Source organism: Abrus precatorius, unplaced genomic scaffold (genome assembly GCF_003935025.1).
Source record: "Abrus precatorius isolate BTA unplaced genomic scaffold, Abrus_2018 Scaffold2, whole genome shotgun sequence".
NCBI lineage: Eukaryota > Viridiplantae > Streptophyta > Magnoliopsida > Fabales > Fabaceae > Abrus > Abrus precatorius.
Window position 1 is genome coordinate 32,914,822 of NW_020874362.1, and position 18,600 is coordinate 32,933,421.

Genomic DNA, 18,600 nt, shown 5'->3' on the forward strand with positions numbered 1-18,600 from the left:
GGTTTCCCGGGGTTTCGTTCAAGATATACCCTCACACTTGGCTCAATCTCGAGTAGTAGTAGTACGCGCAATGAGCTGGTATCGTGCTGTTAAGAGTACGTATTCTAATTCCAACTGATTACAATCATTTTGATCTTATCTTTAACAAAAGGTTGCACCATGCCAAAGTTGTCTCTGGATATTTCATTTTCACGACTGAACAAGCACAGAGACAATGCTCTCGACAATTTGTAGCACAGAACTACAGATGTTGTTATGCACTCAAATTCGTAGTAGTATCCAATTTACTTATTTGAAACGACATGGAGTGAAAAAAATGCTTCCGGCATCGTAAAATAAATCAAGCACAATATATTTTATCAAATTATCTGTTCCATACATTCCTAAGAGCAGCATTCATATTTTATTACAAAATTATTACAAAGCAATGGTCTCACTTTAGACTATGATACAAAACTAACTTGTCTCCTTCAATGAACATTTGGAAACCAAAATGACTTTCAAAAGTCCTAACCTCAAAGGACTACAGCAATGTGGTGTTGGCTGTACTACCAGGAGAACCACCTCGAAAATCATTAGAAATAGCAGCACATCGACATTCACAAGGTTTGATACACAAGCCATCAAAATTAGAAAACAATGTAGACACGTTCAGTAGAAACAAACAAAACAATGATTTATTCAGCCCAAACGGATGATAAATGACAGTGAAAAAAAATCAACAAAAGAAACGCTAAACTATTGCAAAGCAAGTTGCTTATTCCCTGAAAAATATTTATCTGCTCCAGAACCCAAACAAATTATATCACATATTCAAGGGCAGCACAGCGCAAGATGAGGCAAACAACCAACTTAATTACTCTGTTTCGCTTTTTATTTTCATATCCTACTGTTGATTTGAGATGGAAAAATAATGCTTGTTACTTTATTTCCCTTGTATAGCTTTGGTTTCTTTTTTCACAGGATTGGCACAGAGAAGGGAGGGGAGCTTAAAAATAACCATATATTTAGCATTAAAAAAATTAAAGGTTGACCATTTACACACCAAAAATCATGGCATTGCAAATGCGATATCAAATTTTAGCTTTGATTTCCACAACAAAAAGGTAATCAATCTCATGGTTGGCATTTTTCAAAGAAAGTGAACACAAGCATTCATTCAGGGTAAATCAATTGCAGATCTCATCTTTAAGAAAAGATGAATAAGCCAGTAGAGAATAGAGCAAACTGGTTTACTTACTAAGATTTGATTTTAGTTTAAAACCAAATAAGAAGTTATTTGAAAAAATACTCATATATCATGGGTTCCACCATACAAAACAAATATTTGCGATGAACAGAAATTATAAAAGAGAAAACACTTAAAATAAACCAAAACCAACACCATAACAGCCACATAGTGTAAATATATGCATGTAGGAACATAAATAACAATAAGAAACATTTAAAATTTAATATAAGCACCTTGGCATTTACTCGTACTCAGGAACCTAATTTAGGTAAAAACTAGAGATAAAATGTTCTATAGAAATTCCACATAAGTACTACATTCAAATACTACACCAAGTCATGTAAGCCTTAATTAACATCTACCACAAATGGAACCATAACACATAGAAGCAGAGGTAGTGAAGCAGCAACAAATTACAGCAGTCCATGTAACCAAAAGCAAAGATTTCATTGTCTGCATGCAGGAAATCAGCACAACCATTTAAAGCATTAGCGTCCAAGAAGCCATCACAAACCTGAATGAAACACCTATTCAAAACTCAAACCAATCATTAACATTTAAAAAACAAAACGAACAGTCAAAACAAATAGCTATTTCTGAAATGCTAATTACAATCAACAAACACAAACTTTAATCAACATCAATTACAACAGGAAGACCATACAATACAACATAATATATTTTCTACAACAGATAGTAAACCCAGTTCATATCACCAATCAATTTAAGACACATTGATTGGTAGGATAGAAGAGCCATTAAAAAAATGAAATTGCATTTTAAAAACACAAAAAGGTGGAGACAAAATATTGGCCCTTGTAAAGTAAAAACCTATAACAAAATTCATTTGTTTTAAAAACCATCTAATGCAAGTTCAGCTAATACAGAGAGCATATTTAACTAATGGATAGGACATATAGACTAATCAACAGCCGAGTAAGCTTTCAGTAAAATGAAAGAAAAAGATTGAAAGCAATAAAATCCTTTTTTTCTCTTCCCCAAACAAAGATTAAATAACTATAATAATAAAAACCAACAGCAAATATAAACCAATACAAGCACACAACCAACCAAACAACGGAGCTAAGAGACAAAAAAAAACATATACCCAACAACCCACACTCGAAATTCAAAAATTTACCTCAATAATAAGGTGGAACGCCTTGGTACATTCCTCCAGGGGGAGGTCTTGGCATGGGAGCAGGCTGCGAGGGAACCGCAGACGGAGGAGGAAACCCATATTGCGACCCATCAGGGAACCCTCCACCAGAATTTGGAACCACCCTTCCCCCATAGTCACCGGCAACCGCGCCACCAAACTGCGAATTACCATACCCATGTCCATACCCACCACCACCCGGAACCGGAACAGGATTACTAAACGGTGGCACCGAATGCTGCTGCATCGCATAACCACCGCCCCCACCATACCCACCGTACTGAGATGCAAACATAGGAGCTTGTTGCTGCTGCTGATGTTGCTGATGCTGCTGGTGCTCCCCACCAAACCCTGAAGCCTTCGTCTTTTTGTTATCAACGGCCAATTTGCAAATCACTTGGTGTCCCTCAATCGTCTTCGATGGTTCCACCAACGAAGCCCTAGCACCCTCTTCGGTTTTGTAAACGAAGAAAGCGAAGCCTCTCGTTTTCCCACTCGATTTATCAAACCCTAGAGGCCCTTCCTCGATTTCCCCGAACTTCATGAATTCGCTCAAAAGCGTCTCCGAGGATATCTCGAACGGCACGTTACCCACGAACACCTTTCTCGTCGACACGTCGCCGGAGCCGCCCGGGCCTCCCGCCGCCGCCAGCTGCGTCACCGTCATTCTACCGTCTATTTTCTTGCTTGGCTCTTTCAAAGCCAGGATGGCGCCGTCGACGTGGCGGAAGACGACGAAGCCGTAGCCCTTGGAGCGGCCGGAGGATTTGTCGAAGATTACGATGGCCTCGTCAAGTTCGCCAAAGGCAGAGAAGACGGTGCGAAGGGTGTAGGAGGTGGTGTCGCCGGCGAGGCCGCGGACGAAGAGTTTGCGGAGGGTGGAGTCACGGTCGGCGACGGAGCGGACGGCATCGAGAACGTCGGGGTGGCGGAGGGAGGCTGATTGGAGGAGGTCGAGGAGCTGGTCCTGGGAGAAGGGTTGGAGGATCTTGCGGATGTCTTCTGCGTCGAGGGGAGTGGTGGTTGCGACGGCAGCGTCGGAAGACGGTGGCGGCGTAGAATTGGCATCGCCGTTCTCTTCCGTTTTGCGCTTCTTGGTGAGGTCCATTGTGTGGGAGATTTGGGAATTAGGGATTTGAGGCGAAAGATACGAAGTGAACTGCGTTTTATATATAAAAAACCGAACTTAAAATGCTTACTCTTCAGATGCTGCTCGTTTATATAAGCCATTAACATCGAATCTTTTCTGCGTTTGCGTTGCGGACACAGTATAGGCTTCCACCAACGCCAACGTGTGTCTTCTTTTTATTTTTATTTTTTCTTATTACTATTATTATAGATTTTATTATTTAAACATTAAAAATTAATATGATACTTGATATTATCTATCATAATTTTTTTTCTATACACATAAAATATCCTTACACCAATATTAAAAAATAAATTAAAAATAGCATTTATTTTCATTTTATATTGAAACATAATTTTTAAAAATTATCCTCTCATTTGTTGGATGAATTAATTTTTATGCTACCAATGTGTCAGTGTCATGTTTTAAGAGTTTGACAATTGACATGCGTTTTTTATTAAGTGAGAAAAATATCAACAAAAGAAAGGAAACATACTTTGTTGCAACGTTAAAGAACATGTGTGTTTGGATTTACATTGAAAAGTAAGTAAACGTGAATTCAACAGAAATTATGAAACGAAAATGCACCACAAAACACTAATGCATTAAAATTATGGTTGTAATGTTAATTGGATAACAAACATATTGCATCACCATGATCCTCTTTGCTTACTTAGCATCATAGCCTTGGAGATTTGGCACCATAGCGTCATTAATGCAAAATATTAAATTTTTAGGTTGGAGTTAGATTTGAACCTGTATGATGAATATAATTTAATTTTAATTTTTTCTTAATCATATTTAGAGATTCTCTAACTTTTAAATATTTCTTTAAGCTGGCCACTTTTGGATTCAAATATAATTATAATTTTTTGTCAAACAAATTGAAATATAATTAACAGCTCTATTGTTAAAAGAGGAATGACTTGCTTTTACAATATAAAAGGTCTTTTTTTTTTCTTCAATGGAGAGCTAAAATAAATTGCCAAGTCTTCAAAAATTTCGTGCCTATAAATTAGAGCTCAAAAGGGCTGGTGAGGGACATGAGTTGTTGAGGGATGAAGAAGGAAAAAAATCATAAAAAAAAAAAGGAAGAATGAAACCAAAACAGAGATAATGATTATAATTTAAAGAAAACACAAAAAAAAAAAAAAATTAAAGGAGAAGTTTGGACTTTCTTTTTGTACCAAAAAAAATTTAAAAATTGATTTAGAAAGAAGAAAGGTAATTAAAATCAGAATGATTCGTAATGCAATCATGAATTCACAGAAATAAGCTTCAGAAACAATATGTAATTACAATGTAAATAAAATTTTGTAAAATTTTTACTTTTTATATTATAGGTTTAATGTTATTCTTTAAATCATGGAAGTGATTGTAATTGTAAAAATTTTATTAATTTTTTATGTTGTAGTTTCAATGTTATTCTATAGATAGTAAATTTATTTTAAAAAATGTAGATTATGATATAAAAACTAAAAAATTTATTTGTTGGTTTAATTATTAAATTTATTTAAATTTTAATATATAGTAATTATAATTAACTATTATAGTAATTATTAAATTAATTAAAAAATTTAAAATAGAGTAATTATTTAATTTGTTAATGTTATAAAAAATTAATATATATATATATATATTTTAATTTCTTAATTAGTACTGTTTAAATCATTATCAACAATTGTATTAAATTATTATTACTTATTAAATATAACCTTTATTAAAAAGTGTAAATTATAATACAAAAATTTTTAAAAAATTATATTCTTTGAAGTGTAGTTAATAAATATTTTTTAATATAAAATTAAAATGTAGATTAGTGTTCTTCAAGTTTTTAATTAGCTTTTTTGTGTTAAATATTTATTATTTAATAAATAAAATTTAAAACTATTTATTGATTTAATAATTAATTTTTTAAAAATTAATATATAGTAATTATAATTAAGTATTATTGTAATTATTAAATTAATTGAAAATTAAATTAAATTATTATTTAGTTTGTTACGTTATAATTAAGTAAATTATTTTTAATTTATTAATTAGTCTTTTTTAAATAATTATTAGCAGTTATATTAAATTATTATTGACTAATAAATATAACTTTTATAAGAAAAAGTGTAGATTATAATACAAAAAATAAAAATATAGATTATGAAACATGTATTTTTAGTTATTAAGTATTTTTGTAATATAAAAGGTAGAATTTAAATTAATTTTAATTTCTTAATTAGTATTCTTCAAATTTTTAATTAAGTTTTGTCTTAAATATTTATCACATAATAAATAAAATTTAAATTTATTTAAAATTTAATATATAGTAAATATAAATTTATAATTAAGTATTATAGTAATTATTTGATTTGTTAATATTATAATCAAGTAAAAGATATATATTTTTAAATTTATTTATAAGTTTTATTAAAATAATTATTAGCAAATGTATTAAATTATGATTATGTAATAAATATGACTTAAATATGTTTATTGTTATATATAAAAAATATATTTATAGTTATATAAATAGTTCAAAACATGTCATGACTTAATTATGCTATTTTATATAAAATATGATATACAATAATTATAATTAGGGATGACAATGGGTAGGGTATGTGTAGAGTATTATAGTACCTATCTTCATACTCGCATTTTAAAAAAATACTTGTACCCAACCCCATAGTTGTGTGGGTATGAATATTAATCCCGTATCCGTACCTTCTAGGTATCCGTATACTACTCATTACCCGCACTTATTTGAGAAAAAATAATTATAAAAATATTTATTTATTTAATTTCACATAAGTAGTTGCCAAATAAGGTATAAATATAGATAAAAAATAAATATTCAAAGATCACAATGGATAAATATATCTTAATACAACAATTTTTTAAATTAAAATTCTTAGAAATAATAAGCGAAATTAAACACACAAGTTATTTGTCGGCGATGACCTTATCCTATGTGAGTTCTAATTGAACAACCACAACAAAGTGACAACGAGATAGATCTGTATAATTAGTGGTCCTTCATGTCAGATCACTTAGTGACCTCTTATGGCGGCATTAACAACTAACTCTGATAAATAACATTTTATAACTGTTAGATTTTAATGAGGCAGATATTGAGAATAAGAATAAAGTTATGGTAGAGAAATTCAAGTACTAAATGACAACAACAAGTAGATATATAAAATATTTTTTTTTACCTTTTGAAACTGAAATTGTAAAAAAAAAATGGATTTAATTAAAATAATATATATTTATATATATTAATACAAATATTTTTAACTCATGTACTATACAAAAGTATTTTGTTAAAAATATAATTTTTTGAAAAATTATTTTAATGAATTAAATATTTATAATGTATATAAAATTTAAAAGAAATAATTTAAATATAAGATAAGTGGTCACAATTAAATTTTATAATAAAGAAATATACATGTATATAAAAAAATGTACCTTTTTATTTAAAAAAATTAACAAATAAGAATTAATAATATTTTTTTATATTTTTATATCTTTTCAAAAACTTATTTGGTAAATTAAATGGTAAGAATAATATTATTTAGATTCAATGCACATGTTGTATAGAAAAATATTATTTTAAACTAAAATATAAAAATAAAATTTAAATATTATCAATAAATAATAAGCTTACGGTAATATTAGGTGATTGTAAAATTTATAGAATATTTACAATATATTTATTAGTTATCATTCACTTTATGATTTAAATATCAATATGATTTTATTAACAAAAATATTTATGTAAAAAATAATTTATACGTGTGTCATGTATAAATAATATTTTTTTAAAAAGTTAATTTCATATCAATTGTGTAATAATTAAATGTATTAGCCTAAACAAACAATATAAAGTATTAAATAAATTATTCTACTAAAAATATAAAACAAAATAAATTTTTTGGTTTACTTTATTATTAAATATATTAAATTATGATTATGTAATAAATATGACTTAAATATATTTATAGTTATATAAGTAGTTTAAAACGTGACATGACTTAATTATGCTATTTTATATAAAATATGATATACAGTATTTATAATTAGGGATGACAATGGATAGGGTATGTGTAGGGTACTATAGTACCCATCTCCATACTTACGTTTTAAAAAAATACTCGTACCCAACCCATAGTCGTGTGGGTATGAACATTAATCCTCGTACTTGTACCCTCTGGATATCCGCATACCCATCTTGTACCTATTATCCGCGCTTATTTAAGAAAAATATTTATAAAATAAATATATTTATTTAATTTCACATAAGTAGTTGCCGAATAAGGTATAAATATAGATAAAAAATAAATATTCAAAGATCACAAGGGATAAATATATCTTAATACAACAATTTTCTAAACTAAAATTTTTAGAAATAATAAGCTAAATTAAATACACAAGTTATTTATCGGCAATGACCTTATATTATGTGAGATTTAATCGAACAACAACAACAAAGTGACAACGAAATAAATCTGCATAATTAGTGGCCCTTCATGTGAGATCACTTAGTAACCTCTTATGGTGACATTGACAACTAACTTTGATGAATAACATTTTATAACTGCTAGATTTTAATGAGGTAGACATTGAGAATAAGAGTAGAGTTATGGTAGAGAAATTCAAGTACTAACTAACAACAACAAGTGGATATATAAAATATTTTTTTTTAACTTTTGAAACTGAAATTATAAAAAAAATAACAGATTTAATTAAAATAATATATATATATATATATATATATTAATACAAGTATTTTTAACTCATGTACTATACGAAAGTATTTTGTTAAAAATATAAATTTTTAAAAATTATTTTAATGAATTAAATATTTATAATGTATATAAATTTTAAAATAAATAATTTAAATATAAGATAAGTGGTCACAATTAAATTTTATAATAAAGAAATATACATGTATATAAAAAAATGTACTTTTTTATTCAAAAAATTAACAAATAATAATTAATAATATTTTTTTATATTTTTATATCTTTTTAAAAACTTATTTGGTAAATTAAATGGTAAGAATAATATTATTTAGATTCAATGCACATGTTGTATAGAAAAATATTATTTTAAATTGAAATATAAAAAATAAAATTTAAATATTATCAATAAATAATCAGCTTACGGTAATATTAGGTGATTGTAAAATTTATAAAATATTTACAATATATTTATTAGTTATCATTCACTTTATGATTTAAATATCAATATGATTTTATTAATAAAAATATTTATGTAAAAAATAATTTATACGCGTTTCATGTATAAATAATATTTTTTTTAAAAGTTGATTTCATATCAATTGTGTAATAATTAAATTGTATTAGTCTAATCAAATAATATAAAGTAGTAAATAAATTATTCTACTAAAAATATAAAATAAAATAAAATTTTTGGTTTACTTTATTATTAAATATATTTTTATATTAATCTTATATAACTTTACATAAATAGTAGAATAATACAAAAATTTAATATATAAGTATAGAATAAAGTTTATATATATATATATATATATATATATATATATATATATGCATGTATGGGGCGAGGTAAATACTTAAATACTCATACCCGCACTATCTCCATTAAAATTTGTGAGTATTTACCCATACTCATACTTGTACCTATGTAGAGATAAATACTCTACCCATTATGGGTAAATTTTGCGGATGCCTATCGAGTTCTTTACCCATTGTCATCTCTAATTATAATGAAGTACTAATATTAAAAATTTTATTAATAATGTGTATTATAACTAGTTAATAAGTTTTCATAATATAAAAATTAAAAATATTTTTTAACTAATTATTAAGTATTTTATGATATAGAAACTAAAAAAAATATATTATTTAATTTTTAATTATTATTATTTAAATATTTATTACCTATTGTATTATTTTTTATTATTTAATGAGTATAATATAAATGTCATATATTTATGATTGTTTTATATATATTTTATAATTTAGGGATTAATTATTATTTTTGTTGTTGTAACAAGTGATGAGATTGTTACATCATTTATCATAATGACAAATAAAGTTGAAATAAATGACATTTTAATGCATGTTGGATTATGAAATAAATGGTGCCTTAGTCAAATTCAAATAAATAGTGCCTTTGCAAATGTACTTGTTGAACATTGAAATTTAGAGACACATTTTATCTTCCTTTTGAAGGATACATAGTGGCATTAGAAGATGTTGCTATCTTGTTTGGACCTCAAATTAATGGTTTACCAATAATTGATTATACTAATCTCAATATTGTAGTAATCCACAATATGTGTGAACAATTACTAGGTAGTTGACATAGATCAAATGATATTGGAAGATTAGAAATAAAATTAAAGTGGTTCATCCGTTGATCCAATAATTTGGTTGATTTCTTGCTATTTTATATATTAAGATAGCGTAACATGCTTGTAAATATGTATTTTCTTTATTAGGACATGTTAATATTGAATAAAAGCAATTTAGTAATACATGAAAAATTCTTACAATTGTTGACAAATGTGAATGAAATTGGACTATATAATTAGGGTTTATCATGGCTTGCCTTTCTTTATAGAGGTCTAGATTGTGGTACATGACATGATGCTAAAGAAATTTATTGTTGCCTAATAATGATGCATGTATGGACATAACACTAGCCCTAGTGGTTGGCTCTAATGAATTAATGATATTTTCATTTGCTCTTATATAGAAACACATGCGATATCCATTGAACAATCTATTTAGAGATCTTGAAAATATCATATTAGCATTAGATTAAATGGGAGTTCATGAGGTAGTCTTAATATACCCTTAAATCTATTAAATTTGTTGAAACACATTTGATGTTGTGTGTGTATAATGTAGTTTGTGTGATGGCTAAATGAGGACAAAGCTGGTCAACTGTTAATCCTTTGATATGCTTTGAGGTATTAGATGAAAAATTTTCATGATACAATTTTTCTAAAATTAACATTTGCATAAAACCATTTTAGGATCTTGAAATTCCATGATTCTCACATAACATAATGAACAAATTGACTAACCTCTATCCATTGCTAAGGAAATAGATGAATCTTGATGCCTTTAAATTTTCTCAATGAGAGAGAAAACTAGTTTCTACCTCTTTAGCTTACCCTCATATTCTCTCTACGTTATTGATAATGAGGGAAGAGAAAATACGTCACAGTCAATAAGAAGACCCGTTTCACAGTTTTAATTAATTCGTTTCAAAACTGCTATCTCCATCAAATAACAATTATTTAACATATATGAAACTGCTTCTTATTTACTCAATTATAATTTAGCCCTTAATAATTTAATTAATTACTTATTAGTCCCTAAACTAGTCACATGCTCCTCATATAAGACATTTAAAGTTTTACATTAGAGTGATATGTAGGACCATGTAATGCGTCAATTTAGATTTGCTTAGCCTATTTCTTTCCCATCCCAAAGTTTTGAGGGATTCCTCAATAAAGACTTACAAGGATTTAGAGAACTGAAGATTGATACATGTGGATTGGGTGACAATGTGGGATCACCAATATGTATCTTAGAAAGAATATCAATTAATGACTATTATCCTTCTGATGAGTATTGGGCAAAGTACACATTATATGTAATAAATTGACTATAATTATCCTTACAAATAGAGCAGTTAGTGCCCCAACAATAGTAGTTTTCTATATAACTACTCTTTCCTCAACATAAGCAAAATCTCATGGAGCCACCACTATCCCAACATCACAAGTTTCCCATGAAGCCATTACCCACCAAATAGTAAGGGATTCCACTACCTTTAAGACAACTAAACGATGAGTTATATTAGTCACCATAAAAGAATAAATAGCAATCATTTCAATAGGATGAACAATCCCCAGAGTAAGAATCAATATGAATGTCCATAAATAAAAGAGATATTCATCATGGTTTAAAAATCAAGGAATTAAGGGGGTAAGAGGTTTGTTAATTACAGCAATGATAGTGGATAAATCATGAATTACTGTGTACATTATGACTTTATCATTGATGATGTTCAATGCTCCAAACGAAATCTCTAATATGACTTTAATATGAACGAATAGACAATTATGGAAGAAGTACCACACATCCGGAGGATGTGTATCAACCATAACTTGTGACACCAAAGTATGAGATTACTTCTTAGTTAATATTCTCACCAGGTGATTAATGGTATATGCTAATCACGTTGTGGGAGATGACGCAACTGGATTGCATAATTACACCTATATATGGTCATGTGGCAGAGCCCAAACTTGTAGGATATGATGGTGCAATAAATGAGGCCAATGATGGGTTAGAGTGTGGGGAATAATGGAGGTAGAGGAAGATGAAGGGAATTTCTTTCACACATGTTACATCCCTTTATTCATGCTTTGATAGATATAACTCTTCTTTAATAAAGAAGAAAAAGAGGGAGGAGGAGGCGGCACAGGGGGAGGGGGAGAGAAAGGCTAGTTATGTTTTTAGGGTTTTAATTACATAGAGTACCCATGATTATAATATATTGTAATATCTATGCTCATGAATGGTAATCACAAATGTTTATGTATAATGAAACTCTTATTTGTAATATGAGTATTGTTATTATTTTTATTTTTGTTATGCTTACCCTAATTTTTAAAATCGTTCAATTATAACTATATTGATATAGAACAATAACAACATAACATTTGACACACATCAAGTTTTAATAATAACCATATTATCACTACTCAACACTATGAACTAGACACAATAGTATTTGAATATCGTCTCTGGCCTTGATAAAGACTGCATTGTCATGATCTTCTCATCTCACGCATATCCAGCTTATTAAAGAAACAAGTTAATTTAGGACAACCTTTTATTGTGTACTTTAAGATGGGGTTAAGAAAAAGTTTTGGGCCTTTATATTACCACCATGTACTTTTATTGATAACCCCAAATGCTTTCTTGAAAACTTTGCATATTCACTGACCTATAAACACCATCGACATAAGCATGCTAACCAATGTTCTAACTAGAGCAAGTAATAATCATGTCATGACACAAACATTTATCAGTCTATATATCACCACAATCATAATACATTTGTCTCATATCAACTTTATATTCTTGACTGTTGGATAACTCCTAAACATAAAAAGCTTCATTTTGTCGATTAAATTGACTGATATGAAGGTTTTGAGAGGCATATTTGTGCATATATCTCACTCCCTTTATGTGCAAATAACTTAACCAATTAAAAGTAAGTTAATCTAACTAGTGTCATGATTGAAAGATTATGAGTGCTTTTAACATTGAATTAATGCACTAAAGTACATTTGTAATCAAGTGATCCCATCAATGACAATTGTCATATGCTAAAACTCACTTCTCTCATAGAATTTCATTAAGCTAATTTGCGTATACCTCTCCACATTCTCAACTTTGCTTGTAATGAATATTAGATTCATGCTTAATTATAAAATAACTTGCAAAACATAATATCATTGATACAAGCACTTTTAAAGCTAGGCAATATTCATATGTTAATTTTCAAGTACATAAATAATGTGAATTACTTATACAAATGACAAGTTTATGCAAGTAAAGAACCTTGAATCTTCATAAAAAATTGACCACTATATGCATGATACAATACATGTGAAATGCTTTTAGAAGTTTCCATTATCCATTACTTCATCTTATTATAACATTAATTGACTTGTGGTAATTAGAAATAAAATCAACGCTATCTTAGGTCAACACATGTTGGTATGAATTATCAAGAAAAAAAAATTCAAACATCCACAGTCTTATCCTTAACAATTGCGAAAATAATTGATAATATATCTTGATTGTTATCTTGTGCAATTGCCACCAATAAAGCTCCCTCATATTTGTCATATATAATTATGTCCCATCAACCTACACAAGTGATTTGCACTGTTTAAATGTTCAAATGTAGGAACTAAAACTCCAAAACATTTGGCACAATATTTGAAAATCAAGAACCAACTCATCATTCTAGTAGGTCTTTGTAACATCAACTGAACAATTGATCCTCAAATACTCATACATTGCTACACATCATTATGACAAAGCTTCAAACAAGACCTCTCACTAACTAAACACTTTTTTAATTGCTTTTAGCTTTATCGTTAACCAATCACGAGTTTTATTTTGAAAAAAAGAGTCATTTTCTACCATTGACTTGATTCATTTTGCAATTATGTCTGCATCCAACTTTTTATGATCTTGTGAAATTCTTGCCTTAATACAATTGTATAAGTCATTCTACTTTTTGATTTTCCAAAATATTTGTTCTTCTTAAAACTTGTCCGAATAAGTCATCCATAATCTATGTCATAACTAATGCATTTACAAAAATTGTATTTGGTTTTTTGATATACTATGCTTAATTGTTTATACGTATAATTTCTCTATCATTGAATTGCATTCTAACATATAATTCTCCATCTACATCATAATAACTTATTATTTACAAACACAAATATAAATGAATTAAAACATTATCAATCTTATATACCTAAGTTTGCATACTTTGAAAACTTAGATACATTCATAGTATCAAGAACTAAAGCACACATGAACGATGATTCTGCAAATGAATGTTGCCCAACCACTATGTTTGATAAATGAAGGTCCTCATCATCTGCATCATCATTTATATAATCATTTTCACTATCTTTATTATTTTTCATATTTTGTTCAAAGTTGTTGTCATCTTTTTCAGTGATATTATGTTTCTCATTCTATTTTTATATCTGAAACTGTGCTTGCATATGCATCTTCCTCATCATCGTCATTTTCTTAATAAACGTCAACTAAAACTTATATAAAAATAACATACAACTTAATAGCAAGAGTTGGGAGATGAAACTTTTGATATATCTGAAATATTTATTGAAGATCATCGTTGTTGCTTATTAGAATTGCATGAAGCTGCAAAATATTAAAATCGGATACCTATAAGTTATTCTCTCCACTTTTTTTAGAGTTTCAACTTTAATATATTAACTAAGTTAATATTTTAATCCTCCAAATAATATATTGTATGAAATATATATACATGTTGACTTCTTGCATTTAAATGTCACAACTTCATTCGTATTTGTAAGCATTTTTCCATATTTTTAATTTGCTCAAGAATGATTACTAGTTAAATTTTAAAGAGAAGAAGATAAATACTTTATTTAAAAATAAAAATTTATAAAAATAAAAACATTAAAATTATGTTAATTTATTAATTTTTAAAATATTATAAAATTAAAGGGCATTTATTAAAAATGTTTTTTTCCTCTTGAAACTTAACTCAATCATATCCTTAAACAATTGAGGCCTTACAATTCTTCCAAATATTTTGGACTGACTTTGATGATTAAGATTCTTCTAAAATAATTCTTCTCATTTGATACCTAACGAGTGACCTTGATTGTGGGGAAATTAAGCGAATCAATAACAAGAGACAAAAGAAAAACTGAATAGAAATTGACTAGTATCGTATATGACGTGTAAATATCTTCTAATGTGAGTAAAACGATGGTGTAGTAAAGGAGCGAGAATAAGAAAAGAGCTAATTGCGCATCTGCTAAATCAATTTAATGAACTGTAAGAGGACTAAGATTGTTAGAAATTCTGAAAACAAAATCAAAAGTCAAAAACTCAAAACAAAGGACGAAATGGATGCAGATAGCACGGTGATTCAGTGAACAAAAGATGCAACACGACAACGCCCTCCTCATGTCGTTTATAAAGCGTTTAAGTGGCTTGATTGCCGGAAAATGGAGAGCTCCAAGCTGTCGTTTATGATATTTAACCCAACGGGCACGCTGGGGCAAAGGCTGTGTCTAACAATGCTAGAATTTGCACAACCAATTAACATGAAGCACCCACTTCTATATATAGCTGCAATGCATGCTCACTTCTTCACAAATAACCATTCAGTTAAATACATTGCCATAGAATAGAGTCCAATTAAAAATTCTGTGAGCAATGGCTTTAACACTGGACACAAAATCTATTGTTACCCTTTTCATATTTTTGTGGACTTGCACGTTTTGTGTCATGTCTCGCACACTCTCTGAATCTTCCATTGCCAAACAGCATGAAGAGTGGATGGCCTTGCATGACCGTGTTTATGTTGACGATGTAGAGAAGCTCAAACGCCTACAGATATTCACGGACAACTGGGAGTTCATAGAGAAACACAACAATGGAGGAAACAAGAGGTACAATTTAAGCCTAAATGGTTTTGCTGACTTATCTAACAAAGAATTCCTTCAGTCTCACACAGGAGCTCTCTACGACCCGTCCAAGATTAAGGACAATTTTGGGTACCAAAATGTGAGTGTTACTAACATTGAGCCAAGCTTGGATTGGAGAACCAAAGGAGCTGTCAACCAAATCAAGTACCAAGGCCGCTGTGGTACGTTGTTGCATAAAACTATGCTATAACATAAATTAATATAACGTATAGATATTATGGGTTAACATTAATGGTACCATTATGCATTATATTAATTATTTTATATACTAATAATATATATTAATTTTATATAACTTCAAAATTGTTCATTGATATCATATATTGTTAACGTAAGTTTTCAATGTTTATATTTATACTTTAATTTTTAAGGAACTATCTATTGTTACTCTCTTTTGTTTATTATTAATCTCTTTTTAAATGCTTTTATATTTATTTTCTTCCAATTATCTTAATTAAACATTTATTCCTATTTAATCTACTATCAGTCCTCTCGCTAAACTCCAAAACCAAACAAAAATTATGTTAGATATTTGGTTCAAGTAAAAGTCTTCTTTATGTTAGACAATCCTATGCCCAAATGACAGTTATATTGGCTCTTTAAACTAGTAGAGGTTTCATTTTTTTCTTCTTCTTAAGGTAATTAACGTTGGCATTATATTATATTTTAGTAGTTATTGTACTAAAATTTATTATATATATTTTATTTGCTTTTAGAGAAAATGTTACTTTTTTTATTGTCAAGAAAAAATATTACTTTTAATAGAGTAGCAATAGACTAGAAATTAAAATGAATTTTACTAAAGGACATTTTAGAAAAACAAAGATAAAAGTAATTGAAAGGGAGTGGTAATAGATAAAGAGGACATTCCCTAATTTCAATTATATAAAATATATGCTAATCGAAGGTATATGACATTTTTTTTTATGCGTACTATATATGTAGATATGGTTCTTGAATTGTATTTCCTGTTACAGGGAGTTGCTGGGCATTTTCATCAGTGGCAGCTGTTGAGGGTATTATCCAAATAACAACAGGCAATTTGGTTTCATTGTCTGAGCAGCAATTGGTGGATTGTACCAGCAATGATGGCTGCAGTGGACAAGCTGTGGAGAGGGCCTATGCGTATATAGAAAGCCAGGGTCTTGCAAATGAAGCAGAATACCCTTATGAGGGAAGACATGGGACTTGTCATGGTGGTGGTATGGGTTCCGGAACCAAGATTAGTGGTTACCAATATGTGACTCAAGAGAAGTGAGGAGGAACTTCTGAGGGCAGTGTCTAAGCAACCTGTCTCAGTACTAGTTGATGCTAAAGGACAAGCATTTCAGTTTTACTCTGGCGGTGTTTTTACTGGTGAGTGTGGAACTGAACTGAACCATGCAGTCACAGCAATTGGGTATGGTGAGGACCCAGATGGCAAGTACTGGTTGATAAGGAATTCATGGGGCCAACGATGGGGTGAGGGTGGTTACATGAAGATGAAGAGGGAAGTTGGTAATCCTGAAGGTCTCTGGCATTACCCTGCACGCCTCTTATCCAATAGCTTAAGTATGTGTGTCAGAGAGGGTGCTACTGGCTAAGAGCTTATTGGCCTAAAAGTATTGTTAACTGCTTATTTTTCATTAACCAAAAACCAGTTATTACCATGTATTATTATCATGTTGCCTATTCTAATGTTTTGCTACAATGTAGCACCTATGAGATCATGATCTCTTAGATCAGATCTTTTGTCTCTCCATATAAATTATCAAGAAAAAACTTATAGACTATAAATTTTCTACGTACCCATCTTTTTAAGAATGTAATTGTTTGATCAGTTTCAGTTTATCCATCCTTGTAAGAAATGATGTGGGTAAAGATGAACTAAATAATTCACCGAAAAAAAAAATTGCACTGAGTCAGATAGTATACTGTCAAATTGTAAAATTGCACCAAGATCGAATACAAAATGACAACGAATGGTTGTTAGGCTACGATACCATAAACAACAACCTTTATACATGCCGAAATAATACATGTAACATGTTTTCCATTCTATCATTGTATTTTTATTTTTCATCAATTCCATCAAGTTTAATTCGTAATTTATGTTTCTACAACAATGTTTAGAATAAAAATAGATGGAAAAAACACAAAACTGGAGTGTGTGTATTTACACCCGCAAAGAATAAAAGCTACTGTTTTGTAGTAAAGCCAGAAACATCTTGAAATGGCTGGAACAAAATATATTAAGCTATGGAAATGGAATAAATGTCAGAAAGTGGGTTAGAACTGGGGACAAAGGACCTGCAATTACTTGGTACGTTTATCGTTACAAATTCACATTTATCTTTTGTTGCCAAAAGCTACTTTTTTAACCAATCTTCTACTTAGTGTCCGCCAGATGGGGATGTAGCTCAAATGGTAGAGCGCTCGCTTTGCATGCGAGAGGTACAGGGTTCGATCCCCTGCATCTCCAATCCATTTTTTTAATTATTTTTTTGGGTTAGTCACAGTCTCAGATTCAAAACAACAGCAATTGCTGTTGACCATTCTGATTAACATCAAACAATAATACAATAGCATCCCAAGTCTTAAATGATTCCATCTCCCACAAAGAAATCACCTAAATGAAACCCAAAATTAAGAACTAGATACCAAGCTAAAAAAAATATGTACATTACCTTCTAATCCTAAATTTTGCCTTAAATTATTCTACTTGAAACACATTATAGTACATGCATGCATTTCAATGATGAGCTCTGAAGCATGGGTACTCCAATTTTTGCAAC

At 29.3% G+C, this 18,600-nt stretch overlaps 2 protein-coding genes and 1 non-coding gene across 6 annotated transcripts; 2 read left to right on the plus strand and 1 right to left on the minus strand.

The window, feature by feature from the left end:
• Positions 1 to 1,295: 1,295 nt before the first annotated feature.
• On the minus strand, positions 1,296 to 3,641 carry LOC113857714 (UBP1-associated protein 2C-like). Of its 4 annotated transcripts, none has more exons than XM_027489866.1 (2): positions 2,402 to 3,641; positions 1,296 to 1,758 (listed from the first exon to the last, which is right to left on the minus strand). In XM_027489866.1, the coding sequence occupies exons 1-2, from the start codon at positions 3,496 to 3,498 to the stop codon at positions 1,590 to 1,592; spliced, it is 1,266 nt and encodes a 421-aa protein (XP_027345667.1). In that variant the 5' UTR covers positions 3,499 to 3,641; the 3' UTR covers positions 1,296 to 1,589. The 4 variants fall into 4 exon arrangements, with proteins under 4 accessions (XP_027345667.1, XP_027345670.1, XP_027345669.1 ...); XM_027489869.1 differs by having other exon boundaries at positions 1,296 to 1,684; positions 2,373 to 3,640; XM_027489868.1 differs by having other exon boundaries at positions 1,296 to 1,745; positions 2,373 to 3,640.
• An 11,913-nt stretch (positions 3,642 to 15,554) lies between these two features.
• LOC113859859 (macrodontain-1-like) lies at positions 15,555 to 17,409 on the plus strand. Its single transcript, XM_027492528.1, has 3 exons — positions 15,555 to 15,987; positions 16,804 to 17,028; positions 17,126 to 17,409. The coding sequence occupies exons 1-3, from the start codon at positions 15,555 to 15,557 to the stop codon at positions 17,407 to 17,409; spliced, it is 942 nt and encodes a 313-aa protein (XP_027348329.1).
• An 805-nt stretch (positions 17,410 to 18,214) lies between these two features.
• TRNAA-UGC lies at positions 18,215 to 18,287 on the plus strand. The gene has a single exon. It is a non-coding gene; the product is annotated as a tRNA-Ala (tRNA).
• The last annotated feature ends 313 nt before the right edge of the window (positions 18,288 to 18,600 follow it).

What these genes read in the sequence shown, in the direction of transcription:
- LOC113859859 (XM_027492528.1), top strand. Translation starts at nt 15,555, where the DNA reads ATGGCTTTAACACTGGACACAAAATCTATTGTTACCCTTTTCATATTT. An exon ending in CAAGTACCAAGGCCGCTGTG is followed by an intron (nt 15,988 to 16,803) that starts GTACGTTGTTGC and finishes TTCCTGTTACAG; the next exon opens with GGAGTTGCTGGGCATTTTCA. An exon ending in TGGGACTTGTCATGGTGGTG is followed by an intron (nt 17,029 to 17,125) that starts GTATGGGTTCCG and finishes AACCTGTCTCAG; the next exon opens with TACTAGTTGATGCTAAAGGA.
- LOC113857714 (XM_027489866.1), bottom strand. Translation starts at nt 3,498, where the DNA reads ATGGACCTCACCAAGAAGCGCAAAACGGAAGAGAACGGCGATGCCAAT. An exon ending in AGACCTCCCCCTGGAGGAAT is followed by an intron (nt 1,759 to 2,401) that starts GTACCAAGGCGT and finishes AGTTTTGAATAG; the next exon opens with GTGTTTCATTCAGGTTTGTG.